Here is a 13892-nt window from a genome sequence, read left to right on the forward strand (position 1 = left end):
TGTCAATACCAGAAGAGTCCTGAAAGGTCAACCCCTTATTTTACAGAGAAGGAAACTGAGGGGCTGAGAGTCATGTGACTTGCCCAAGGTCCTACAGGCTGTAAGTGACAAAACCAGGCTTTGAATCAAGGTTTTCCTAACCAAACATACTTTCCATGGCATCCTGCTGTTGAGGGCTCATTGGGAAAAAAAAAGTTGTCATGTCAGACAGGTCTACAGGATCTTTCGATCCTGTTCCCTATGGGAACAGAAGAAACTTTAGAAGTCATGTAGTCTATCCTCCTCACTTTATAGACAACTGAGGCACAAGGAGGTTGTGATTTGCCAAAGGTTAAACAGGTAGTTTCAGAGGAGGAATTTGATCAGGGGTGGGGAACCTGAGGCCTCAAAGGCACATGTGGCCCTCTAGGTCCTCAAGTGTGGCCCTCTGACTGAATCCAAACTTCACAGAACAAATCCCCTTAAAAAAAGGATTTGTTCTGTAAAATTTAGACTCAGTCAAAAGGCTGCACCCAAGGACCTAGAAGGCCTCATGTGGCCTCAAGGCCACTGCTTCCCCACCCCTGGATTTGATAACTATAAATCTGTCAGGTTTTTTTTTTGTTGTTGTTGTTATTGTTTCATGTAATATATAGCCAATTGATGCAATGAATTAATTATGATTGGTCAAAATGGATTGTGGGACTCAAGCATTGGCTTCTTTTTGGTCCGTAATGAATCACTGACCACTTTGATCATACTCAATCATGCATGATGCATAATGACTTGATTGTTAGTCATTCTTGACCAGGCTAAAAATAAAATATTTTGCAAAGATTTTGTTTTATTTGGTCAAAGGGTAAGAACATGTTAGAAATTTTCTTTGCAGAATTCTAAATTATTTTCTAGAATGGAACAAATTCACGGCTCCATCAACAATGATTCAGCATACCTGTTTCCCCATAACTCCTCCAACATTGAATATTTTCATCTTTGGTTATCTTTGCCAATTTCCTGGATGAGAAGTTAAACCTCAGAGGTTTTTTGTTTTATTTTGCTTTGATTTATTTTGTTTTCAGTTCTCTGTGGAGCAATCTGAGGTTATTAATGGTTTGTGATTCTTCTGAAGACTATATGTTCATATTCTTTTATCACTTATTCATTGGGGAATGGCTTTTGGTTTTCCATATTTGTGTTAGTTCCCTATATCTCAGATATCAGAACCATATTAGAGATATTAAATGCAAAGATTATTTTTATCCAATTGATCTCTTCCCTTATCCTAATTATACTGATTGTGTTCAGGCAAAAGATTTTCAAACTCATCTAACTGAAAATATCAGTTTTATCTTTTGTGATTGCCTATATTCTTTCAGAATTCAGAAGTTTCCCTTTACCATAGCGGTGAGCAGTATTAGGGTAGGTTGTTACTATTAATATTATACACCAAGTCCCATTATGGATAATTTGGATAACATTGAGATGTCTGAAGAGACAAGAAAACAAAACTATTAATAAAGAAAGCACTCTGATGTGGTACAACAAGGCCACAAATCTAGTTCTGGCATCAAATCCCAAGTAGAGAAGAAACACAAATATGAGGATAGCCATCTCCAATTTGTGTTTGCTTTTAGTGATACTGATGCTCTGCGGGTATTCTGTTACCACATTTTAAAATGTGATTCCATAGTTATGGCAGTTTTATGAATGATTCTCAAGCAAAACAGAAAACTTAAAGACAAGACTCTAAATCTGAAAGCCAAAATGTGATGAATGGAAACATATTCACCCTCTCCCCTCTTGTTCTCTCCCCTTCTTCTCCCTCCCCCTCCCCATACTGGTTTATATAAGATGAAAAAGTAGACATTACTGTATCTCACAAAGAGAGCTATTGAATTAAAATCTTTCCCAGTGTTTAAACACTTGTTAATGGCAAATAATTCCACCCTTCTCATTAAGTAGTTTACAATGCTGTTAGGTTTTAGGGAAAAAGTGCTCTGATAATAGAAATTAAAATTTTTAAATTTGCCTTCTGTTATTTGCTGTCATCAAGAGTTGGCGTTAAAGTTTTGTTTGAGAGATTATATTACACAGGCACCACTAAAATTCTGTAGAAAGTGAAGGTTTCTATCAGTGCTAAGATAATATGAGGACAACTATGTTACACTAACAAAATGAATGGAAATGTATTCCTTTTTTTGCTTTTTGGTGAGGCATTTGGGGTTAAATGAGTTGCCCAGGGTCACATAGCTAGTACGTGTCAAGTGTCTGAGGCGGCATTTGAACTCAGGTCCTCCTGACTGGGGGGGTTGGAGCTCTATCCACTGCACCACCTAGCTGGCCTGGAAATGTATTCTTGATGAGAACATGGGAAAGATTATATGGATATAGTGGTTTCAGAATGGCACAGCAGGAAGAGCACTGGTTCCGAAGTCAGAGCATTTGGGACTTTCCTGGGCCTTAGTTTAATTATCTGGAAAATGAGGAGATTAGATTCTATGACCTCTGAGGTCCCTTCCAGCTCTAATGTCCACAATCCTATAAAAAAAGGTGCATGACTCCGACAAAGATTGTCTTCAAGAAAGAGAATCTTAATGCTGACTTGCTTTTCAGTTGATTGTCTGTCTGTCATCTCTTGTAGATGCCTGGTTGAGAACAAAGGAGATGTTGCTTTTGTGAAACACACCACTGTCCTGGAGAATGTAGATGGTACGTGACTACCTCTAATTTTTGACTGTCCACATAGTCATGCTCTCCGATGGGTCAGCACCTTTGCTAAAGTGAGTTAGATACATAGGGAAATCCATGACCCCCTCTGAGCTCCAGATACAATTTGATTCCAGTGAACCATGAAGTCAGGACCAAGGGTGGCACGTGGATCTTTATACCAAACTTGCACAATTCATTTCAACAAAGAATGATTGAGTATACATATTTATGCAGAGTATATATGGTTATGATAGGTGCTAAGGGAAGCAGTGGATTGTAATGAAAAGAGCACTTGATTTAGAATTAGTCCTGAGTTCGAATCATGGCATTACTTATTGGGCATTTGGCAGTCCTCCTCTCAAGATTTTAGTTCCCTAAATTGTAAAAGGAAAGGGCTGGATATTAGTTACTTTCTTAGGTTCCTTTGAGCTACAGTATTCAATTATGTATAAAGCATAGATAAGATTCAGGCCCAGATCTCTTGCAGTTTACAGTATGATAGTTTAATGTGAGACATTCAACAATTGTGTCTCAGACCGTGATGCAATCAGTAGCATCCCTATGATTCATTCCCTACAGGAGAAAAACTGTCAGAGTAGAATGAGGGAAGTATAAAAACATGAAGCCTATGGAAGAGACAATGACAGGTTGATTTTGGGTAGAGCCCAGACTCACATGAAGGAATAGTGGGAGACAATAACGGTCCTTGCCTGGCATGAAGACTAGCTAGTCTTCTGCACAGAGGTGGTCGACCATTCACATGATGGTCAAAACCATTTGAATGAATAAATGAATTCTTTCAGGGACCAAAGGAACATAGATTTAGAGCTAGAAGGGACCTCAGAGCTTATCATCTAGTCAAACTCCTTCCTTTTACTGATGAGGAAACAGGCCCAAAGGAGTTCCACATCGTGCTTAAGACCACAGAGGTTATTACAGATAGAGGTCAGGATTTGAATCTGGGTCCCCAGACTCCAAGTCCAGAGCACTCTTTTCACTGTCCATCACTTCTCCTCCAGCAGCATGATGAGGGATAGATTAAAAAAATGAAAAGGCTGATGTTGAAATCTATTCACATGAGTGTGCTAATATATGAGACATAGGGTATTCTTTGAAAATCTGTGAAACAGCTTTCAGAATTGACTCCCCAAAGAATTTCATCCCCAAGGGGAACCTGGCAAGCGAGGTATAGAAGCTAGTGCTAAATGTCTGGGAAGTAGTCAGAAGGTTCAAGTTTTTTGTCTTTTTCCATTAATACTAAGAGGTATTTGGAAACAGAAGACCAAATTACATTCTCCTTAGCCTTGAAACCAGAGGTTTGGTTTGAACCTCAAGAAAAAGTGTGATGGGTGGAGGTGGTCAGGAGAGGATGAATGATTGGTCATGGAATCTGAAGTTGAACTCTCTTCCGGGGGGGGGAGGGGCAGCAGATTTTTTCTTCATTTCCTACATCACCATGGCATAGATGTATAGATTTTATAAAGCAACAAATTAAATCCCTAGGTACTCATAATTATATGGATGATAGCCTATGGATTAACAACTAGCCAAAGTCAAAATGGCTGCTGTTGATAGTCACTTTCATTCTCATTTCAGGAAAGAATACAGAAGCCTGGGCAGCAAACCTGGAAAGTAAAGGCTTTGAGTTGTTATGTTTAGATGGAAGCAAGAAGGAAGTGAACAAAGCACCAGAATGTCATCTGGCCAAGGCACCAAACCATGCTGTGATCTCACGGAAAGATAAGGCACTGTTAGTTCGCCAGGTGCTATTGAATCAACAGGTCTGTATATTTCAGGGCCTGCCATCCCTTTTCCTTACTTAATTGGACTTGAATCAGTCCATAGGGTCCAGAACCCAATCACTTAATCTTGTTTCTACTTAAATCTGGAAGGAGGTCATTGGTTGTAGTCATATGTTAATGCTATTGCTCTGTTGTGAATCTCTAAGTAGAAAGAAAGGAAGAACATACAAGACCCCTATGTAACCCTCTGTAAGTGAGTTTTCTGACCCAAGAACAGAGGGGTATGAAGTTTTTCAATCTCTGTTTCTTCCTGAGCTTGTTGGGAGATTACCTATACTCACCCTATTTCACTTAGTTCTTTCCTTTATAGAGGTGAGAATGATGGTATATGTAATTGGTTTGTCAAATGACCTGGGTACAAGTTATGAGAAATAGATTTGGTTTTGTTTTTGCTGATTTGCCTTTTTAAAATTAAAATTAAAATAGTCAGAAATAGCACTGGTAGAACTTAGCACAGCACTGGGCACTGTGAAAAAGACATTGTCTCTGAATTCAAGATATCACAAGAATGGCAAACTAAATGAGCATTCCAGGGAAGGTCTTTACTTGTATATTGACGGAACAGGTAGCTGCTGCCTAATTGTTTGATTGAAGGGGGATCCTGAAAACCCCTCTGCTCTCCCACTTGGATGACATGCTGCCCCAGATCCTACAAATTATTCCTTTAGATAAAGGTATATTATATTTAGGAAAGCTGTTTTAAATTTCCCTTCAGTAGGGTAGTATGTTAAGTGGAAATCCTTCAGCATCTGAGAAGACAGTAGCATAGCTGTCAAAACAAGGCTCTAAGGAGAACATATAGAAGAGAAGTAAGTTTTGATGGATGGTAGAGGTGGTGTTGATCATGTTAGGAAGGGAGAATGTTGACAAGGTAAAAATAAAAACACCAGGGGTCAATTTCAGTTGCTTTGAAGCTTCCTCTAAAGCTGATCCTGAGCAAACCATTTTTCTCCCATTTTTTCCTGGATGTCTGCTGATAATGTATCTGTCTCTTTAACCCAGAGTCGGTTTGGAACTTATGGGAATGATCGAGAAACTTTTACTATCCTCCCCAAAACCAAAAACCTCCTGTTCAAGGACAACACTGAGTGCTTGGCAAAACTCCCAGATGACATCACTTATGAAAGATTCTTAGGACAAGAGTATGTCACAGCTGTTGGCTCTCTCAAGAAATGCTCAATTTCCCGTAAGTAGATGGAAACGTTATGGGGGAAACAGGGAGCAAACAACTAAATGGACTTGTTAGGAACACAGGAATCATAATGTCTGAAAAATATTGAGTTATCTGCTATGGGTCCAGCACTGTCCAAGGTGTTGAAGAGACAAAAACTAATTAAATGGTACTCAACTTCTGTCTGACTGTCTCTAATAAACAGTCATGTGGAGGACTGGATGGTGACCACAGGGACTCCCTTCAGCTTGCTGTTGGCCCTTTTCTTCTCTTTTCAGCATTAGTTGGTCCTGGATATAATCCATGGCAACAGGGCTAGTGGTGAAGAGGAGGGTAGAAGAGAATAACTTCAGTTGTGTCAAGAAACATTCATTAAACATTTATAATTATGTGCCAGACACTCTACTAAGAGCTTTGGATACAAAGAAAATCAAAAACCAATCAGAAAAATCCATCTCCTTACTCATCACAACCTTTGGGCCCATCCAAGATCCCACTCCTCAACTCCTCCGACTGTCCCTCTCCCCAAAAGTACAAAGGGAGAGTCTGAGAATGGCTTGACTTTAAAATTCAAATGACTCTCCTCAAAGAGCTACCATTTGTACCTAAGTGTGTGACTGTCTTTTCTTATAGAAAAAAATGCTGTCTAGGTTATGCAGTGGACAGATTGCCAGGCAAGTCAGGAAGACCTGAGTTCAAATCTGGCCTCAAACACTTACTAGCTGTATGACCCTGGGCAATTTGTTTAACCTCTGTCTGACTCAATTTCCTCAACAGGGGATCATAATAGCATCTGCCTCCCAAAGTTGTTGTGAGGATCAAATGAGCTAGTATTTGTAAAGGGCCTGATACGAAGTAGGCACTTAATAAATGCTTGCTCCCTTCCCTCTGTAGAGAAATAGAAAAGAAAGAAGGGTGAAGGGGTACAAGAGGGAAGCCTCCTTTTCTTTTCTGCTCCTCTCCTCACCACTTTGTCAACAAGAAAAAAAATAAGTCTTAGAGAATTCAAAAGAGCTATGTGCTACAATATAGTTGACCCAGGGAAAGGAAGGGAGTTTGATTCAGAAGAGAAAAGAAAGTGGACTGGTTTGTCTTTGGGGCACCCAAGAGAAAAAGGGATGTTTGCCAAGAAAGTTCAATGCACATGGGAAGAAGTGTCCCTGCAAGTTTCCACTTGCAGGAAGCTCTGGAACCCCATAGCTTTTGCATCCCCAACTCTTCCCAGGCCCTCTACAACCTCTGCTCAGGCTGGAATCACTGACTCTGGCTCACAGGAGGCAGCTCCAGTGGCTTGGAGCTTGAGGAGAGCTCTACACAAAGCAAAAGCTGGACTAGATGACCTTTCTGGCTCCCATCCAGCCCTAAAAATGTGTGTGTGTGTGTGTGTGTGTGTGTGTGTGTGTGTGTGAGTGACATCAGAATAAATAAGAAACAGACACAGGAAGATATCATAATAGGAAACTAATAAACAGCCATTTGGAAGGCTCTGATTTTGTGGGTATGAGGCTGGATAAGGGCACTCTTGGTAGCTAAGTTGAAAAGGGAGCGTGTGGCCAAGGCAGGTACCTAATCCCATTAAGAGATGGGTGAGGGAGAATTGTTTCTAGGCTTTCTCTTCCTTGACTATAATTTCTAGTATTCTGTTGTTTTACATGTTGCAGAAGGGTGGGAGCAGAATTGTTTTTAGCAAATAGCTGGCAGAGTCCAAATAACTGTCCATCCCATTTTTTTCCCCACAGCTCTCCTGCCTGTCTGTGAATTTCACAAATTCTAGAAAGCCAGGAAAGTGAGACTTCCTCCCATGAGGGACTAGCCACCAGAATGCTGTACTGGTCTTTGCTGTTCTCTTTCCGGACCGCCCAGTGTGGTGGGGACCTCCTTCTTACCTCCTTTTAACAGATGACCCTAGAGGGGAATAATGTCTTCAACCTTCCCACTTCCCTGCTGTCATCTGAACAATAAATAAAGTGGAAGAATGTCAGTGATTCTGTGTCTTTACATTAACTTTCCTTCACATCTCATGCTTTTTTCTTTCTAGATTGCTCTGCCATATTGCAATTCCAATTTTGTTTTAGACTAGATACGTGATTTCATTGGTACAAGGAGCTCTCACTAAGGAAACTAACACTACCAGTGTAGACCAGCTCCTGTTCAGTCAGCTACAGGCTTAAGAGTGGTCCAGAGACACTGAGAGCTTGGCTTGTTCGGGGTTACCTAGCAAGGAGCAGAAATAAAACTAGCTCTTTCAGGCTGAGGCCAGCTTTTATTCACTATGTCTTGCTGTTCTCTGCAACACTGGACCTGGAATAAAATATGCTTTATAGCTAGATCCCTCCTTAAGTTTCCACAGATGTTGGGGTATCCTGGTCAATGTTTAACAACAGGCTCCCTGAAAACACAGAACATACTTTTAAGTTCCATCTGTATTATTAACATTTTCATCATCACTTTCTTAAGACTAGAAATCAACAAAATAAAAATCAAGCCCTGATCTGTAGCATTTACTGATTTCTGAGAGACATAAATGCTCACAGTGAAAATTTAACAATTGGCTCAGTAAAAGCTGACTTCAGCACACCCCTGATTCTTCTTGTTCTCTGACGGTACCAGGGGCAGCATCCTAGTCAAGTCACCTAAGTGAGAACCAATCAGTAGTTTCTGCTGAGAGGGTCTAGGCCAGAGGTTCCCAAACTTATTAGCTTGCTGCCCCCTTAAAAAAATTACTCAGTGCCCCCCTGGGAATCTATTTTTTTTAACCCTTTAACTGTTTTGAAATTTGCATCATTTAAAAAAGCAAAATTTTTAAAAAAGATACATCTTAAATTTAATAATTTTTTTGTAAATTTGTGTTTGTTCTGCACTGAAATTTTGATGACTCAATATTGCATCATGTAACTGTATGGTATCATTTTGTAAACAAGTCATTACATGCACATGTTACTGCTGATGCATGCTGGACTTCCTGACAATGTACAACATGCTCACCTGCCAACACTGGCTTGTTAAGACCTGTGGTGGACTTGACCACTGATTGGTTATAACTTGCATTTTGTATGTTTATTTGGAAAATAATGTTATCACTGTGACTTTAACTGTTATATAACAGATGAAACAGTTATGAATGATTTTTCAAAATTTTCTTATCTTCTCCTTTCCTTAAGCTTCCACCACTCCCTTATTTTTATCCAATGCCCCCCAAATGCACTTGAGGCTACTACCACCCCATTTGGATCATTTCACACCCTCCTTCACACCTATGACTCTAGGCAGATACTCTGAAGAGGGCAAAGGACATGGTGCTTGAAAGAGGAGAAAAATGCAGGGAAGATGTCTCTGTTGTGATATCATAAGTTAGATATATCAAGTACAGGAAAAAACACATTAAGTGTGAGACACAGGATAAAAAGGCTTACTGTGCAATCTTAGAGATGTACAAGGACCATCAATTTCCAACCTTGCCAAACTCCTGTGTTATTTTCTAAATACTATACCTTTCCTCTATTCACCTGGGCTCTATAATGACTATACCAACATGTCAGTTAATACAATAACTAGCCAATCAAAAAGACTTCTGAAGCCCAAACCTGCTAGACATACTTGATCTTTTGTGAGTAAACTCAAGGTGAATTTGGAGATCCCTGTTGCTGCCAAAAACCAAACAGCTCAAAGGTGATCTTAAGCAACAGCTGCAGACTCAAGACCTTGCTCTGGACTTTCTAAACATCCTGGCTTATTGTGTCTACAGATGTCCTCTCCCTCTCCTCCTCCCCCCCCTCCCCTGCTCCTTACTATGGTGTTTAAAAAATTTGAGACATAATTTCTGGGTAATTTAATCATTTTATGAACAATGCCATCATTTTTAATAAATGGGCCAGTAGTATTCCTGAATGCCAAAGACAATCATGGCAGTGGGCTCATGGCTTATATACCCTTTGGAAAAGGGGTGTTCCCAAGGGTGGCAATCAACTCTGATTGGTTAACAATTAATGAGAGAATAAATATTACAATGATGTCCTGAGAGTGACATCATGTCAAAGAGAGACTACCCCTATACCCAGACCACCCCCAACCTTGGGCAATCTAGTCAAAGAATTTATTCCCTCCCATACCTGAGTAGAGCACAATGGCTTCCCCACCTAGGTGAGGTGCAATCTCATTATCAGTAATGTCCTTCAAGAGACTGAACTTTTGAAATCAGTACTTTAGAAAAAGGGGGGAACTCTGGACCTTCCCAAATCATTGGTTATTAAAAATTGTTTCTCTCACCACCTGAAAGCCTCTAGAAACTATATTATCTCACTCTTTTCCCACTCCCCTTAGAGCAGCTAAGAACTCTCTCTCCCTCTCTGCTCCCTTGCAGTATCTTCTCTCCCCTGCAAGCCTGTTTCTCAGACAATAAGGCCTTGTAATCTGTGGTCAGACTCTGTTTCATTTCAGGTCCCTTTATGGACTTAGGGGTCTTTTCTTAATGCCTCATACTCCCCACCCACTGCAGTGTTTCTTGCCACATTCAATGCTCAAATACTACAATGCTTGTATGATGTCATTGATTTGGAAAGTCCTTCCAATGATTCAGGTCACAACTCATCTATTCCTACCTGTGTGACCCTTGTCCACATCCTTTCATAAGTTTGCCACAGGGCTTCCACCTAGAGTGCTTTAAGGCCATCTACCCTTTCTCCTGACATCAAGAGAGGCTTTCAGTGGAGTACCTTGACTATGTGCCTGTCATCTCTTTCTCTTGACACATGAATAGCCTATCTTGTCTTTTCATAATATATTTTTGATGATTTTTTAAAATAACATTTGGAAATTCTGAGACTCATTCTCAGCAAGATCCTTCCAAGTCACTGCTGGGTTTTGAGGTCTTTGTTCTGGGGGAAAGAATCTTTTCTGTATGTGTATGCAAGGGAACTATTTATCCCTTTGTTGTTGTTGTTAAAATGGGAATGGGAAGTCAATATAGAGTCCAGAAACTTAACTTTTAAAAAAATATCATTGGCAACATAAATGAGCACTACAAAAGATAATGAAAGGCAGAAAGCCTTAGCCTCCTAGGCTTTTTTTTTAATGTGATCCTATGTTTCTAGGAATAAATTCAAAGGAGGCCCAAATAATTATGAAATTAGAGATGGAGGGGACATAGACATCGCCTAGTCCAACATCCTGATGTTACTGATAAAGTTAGGGGAGGTGACTTATCCAAAATCACACAGAAAGTACTTAGTAGAGTTGTGCTTTAATCTCAGGTTTCTATCACTATGCTGCTGACTAGATGATGTCTAAGACCCTTTCAGCTCTAAAGGTAAATACAAGTGACCAATACAAAGTGATTATATAAGGATGAAGTGTTTACATCCTAGTGGGGGAGATGTTACAAGTGTCAACCCTATTATCATAAGGAGTCATAGAATGAGTTAAATAAGATTGAGAGGTCCTGGAAGTGGTTTTGATAATCTTAAAAAGAAGAAAGGAAAGGAAAAGGATACACTAGGGAAGAAAGGGGGAAGTAAAAGGAGAGAAACTTATCTCACATAACCAAGGTGCATAAGTAGAAGTGTATGCAAACAAAGGATAGAAGAGCAGGTGTCACTTGAATCTCACATTCATCTGAACTGATCAAAGAGAAATAGAACGCACAAGCACATATGTGTCCATGTGTATCTGTATGTATGTGTGTATATATGTATATGTATTATTATACAGAGAGAGGGTGAGAGAGAGAAATACATTAAACTGAACAGAGGAACAGAAATAGAATGCATTAAACTGAAACAGGAAGAAACAGTACTTAATCCTTTTGGGAGCACCCATGTACTTTTCTGAGTTTGTTTGAGTTTAAGCTAGCCCAATTGCCCTAATGAGGAGTTAGTTTGTACCTTCAGTTGGTATGCCTTAGTGGTTTCAGGGTCCGTTAGAAAAACTACAGGTATTTCTATGTGTTGCTGAGACCCAGAATAATTTTTATTCAGGTAGTTTGGTTTCTCACCTGAAGGTAAAGGAATGACTTCCAATTAACCTCAGGTACTCTATCCCTACTGGGAGTTCAGTTGTAACTAGACTTTCCCTCTGAGATGAGAGAGCTCAATTTTCTTTCTTTCTTCCCTTTATTGGCTTTGGATTTGGAACAGGCCTTACAAGCACCAATACAGACAATAACCTCTGAAAATTTGGAAATTTTACAGGATGGTGAGTCTTTGTTGAATTTCATAACAATGATTTTATAGTGAAAGAATCTCCAGGTCTGCCAGCTATGGTAGGTCTGGACCCTCATTGAAGATTGTTCATCTTTTTATTAATTTATTTTGATTTATCATCAATCACTTCCATAAGCTTTTGAGTTTTTAATTTTCCTCTCCCTCTCTCCCCACCTCCCTTCCTAAGACAGCAGGCAATCTGATGTAGGCTATACATACACATTCCTATTAAACATATTTTCAGATTAGTGATGCTGTAAGAAAGAATTAGAACCACTAGGAGGAACCACAAGAAAGAGGAAGCAAAACACAACAGAAGAAAAAAAAATAGCAAATAGTATGCTTCGATCTGCATTCAAACTCCATAGTTCTTTCTTTGGATGTGGATAGCATTTTCCATCATGAGGCTTTTGGAGATGTCTTAGATCCTTGCATTGCTGAGAAGGGCTAAGTCTATCAAAGTCAGTTATCACACGACGTGACTGTTACTGTGTACAACATTCTCCTGGTTCTGCTCACTTCACTCAGCATCAGACCATACAAGTCTTTCCAGGTTTTTCTGAAGTATGCCTGCTTATCATTTCTCATAACACAATAGTATTCCATCACATTCATATACCACAACTTGTTCAGCCAGTCCCCAGTGGATGGGCATCCTGTCAATTTCCAATTCTTTGCCAGCAGAAAAAGAGTTGCTATAAATATTTTTGTACATGTGGATCCTTTTCCCATTTGTATGAGCACTATGGGACACAGCCCTAGAAGTGCTATTGCTGGGTCAAAGGGTATGCACAGGTTTATAGACTTTTGGGCATAGTTCCAAATTGCTCTCCAAAATGGTTGGATCATTTCACAACTCCACCAACAATGCATTAGTGTTCCAATTTTCCCACATCTTCTCCAACATTTATCATTTTCCTGTTTTGTCACATTGACCAATCTGATAGATGTGATATGGTCCCTCAGAGTTGTTTTGATTTGCATTTCTCTAATCAATAGTGATTTAGAGCATTTTTTCATATGACTATAGATGGCTTTAATTTCTTCATCTGAGAACTGCCTGTTCATAGCTTTAACACTGTTCATTTTAAAAAAAAATACTTTTTTGTGGTTATGAATCTGAGAAACACCAACAAAAATGATCAATTCTATATAAAAAGAAGGAAAAAAGAAAATCATACAAGAAACCTTGAATTTCCATTAGGTACAGCTTTTTAATAAAAAATTAAAGAAGATATTTAATTTTCATTTATTTTGGTAAGATTTCACATTTCACATGTATTTTGGTAAGACTCTTTAGTCCAAGGCACTAGGTCAACAATGCTGAACACCCTTACATTATTAGAGAACTGTCCAAAATTGGTATAATGGACAAATGGGCCAAGAACTCCAGTTGATATGCTGGGGATAGCAAATATTTAATTGTGGGGAAAGTGCAGTATAGTGCGTGTGTGTGTGTGTGTGTGTGTGTGTGTGTGTGAAGTTGATTAGAATACAAATGATCAAGTGATTTCCCACCCAGGTGATGAAATTACAGAAAGTAAGGGATAGATAACAGACAATAAATTCTTAACTGCTAAGTTCTTAAAGTGGTTAATTGTCTACATTTTTACCCATGTATGAGCTGTGCACATGTTCAGTCAAGCTTGGTGGGATTAGTATGCAGTTTAACTATTGACTGTACGAAGGATTGATCTTACGTCTGGTGGCCTTTGAAAAGGAAAGAGACACTATAGTGAGTGATAAAGGTGGGAGACAGCTCTGAGAAGTGTGAGTTCTGGTAGAAGAGAAGAGCTATGAGCAGAAGAGAAGAGCTTTTTTCAGCTATGAAAGAAGAACCTAGCTCTTGAGAGGGGATTGATCCTCAACTCTGGGAGTGGGTAAGGGGATTGCTCTCTTCTTCCCTTCCCCATAGGCCAAGGCCTCTTAAAATAGAACTGTGTACCTGGTAGAAGATGCAGAACCTAGTAGGAAGAGGGCTGGTGAATGAAAACAAGAGACAGTTCTGAGAAGTATGAGCTCTGAGTGAAAAAG

At 39.5% G+C, this 13892-nt stretch overlaps 1 protein-coding gene across 1 annotated transcript; it reads left to right on the top strand.

Moving 5' to 3' along the window:
* Positions 1 to 2558: 2558 nt before the first annotated feature.
* On the top strand, positions 2559 to 7646 carry LOC114030417 (lactotransferrin-like). Its single transcript, XM_027845224.1, has 4 exons — positions 2559 to 2688; positions 4285 to 4469; positions 5493 to 5676; positions 7401 to 7646. The coding sequence occupies exons 1-4, from the start codon at positions 2574 to 2576 to the stop codon at positions 7433 to 7435; spliced, it is 519 nt and encodes a 172-aa protein (XP_027701025.1). The 5' UTR covers positions 2559 to 2573; the 3' UTR covers positions 7436 to 7646.
* Positions 7647 to 13892: the final 6246 nt, after the last annotated feature.

The sequence above is a fragment of the Vombatus ursinus genome, unplaced genomic scaffold, assembly GCF_900497805.2.
Source record: "Vombatus ursinus unplaced genomic scaffold, bare-nosed wombat genome assembly UNPS02014959.1, whole genome shotgun sequence".
NCBI lineage: Eukaryota > Metazoa > Chordata > Mammalia > Diprotodontia > Vombatidae > Vombatus > Vombatus ursinus.

Excerpts from the sequence above, each read along its gene's own strand:
- LOC114030417 (XM_027845224.1), top strand. The coding sequence starts at position 2,574 with ATGCTGACTTGCTTTTCAGTTGATTGTCTGTCTGTCATCTCTTGTAGA. Across the intron at positions 4,470-5,492 it reads AGGTGCTATTGAATCAACAG|AGTCGGTTTGGAACTTATGG; the intron begins GTCTGTATATTT and ends TCTTTAACCCAG. Across the intron at positions 5,677-7,400 it reads CAAGAAATGCTCAATTTCCC|CTCTCCTGCCTGTCTGTGAA; the intron begins GTAAGTAGATGG and ends TTTTCCCCACAG.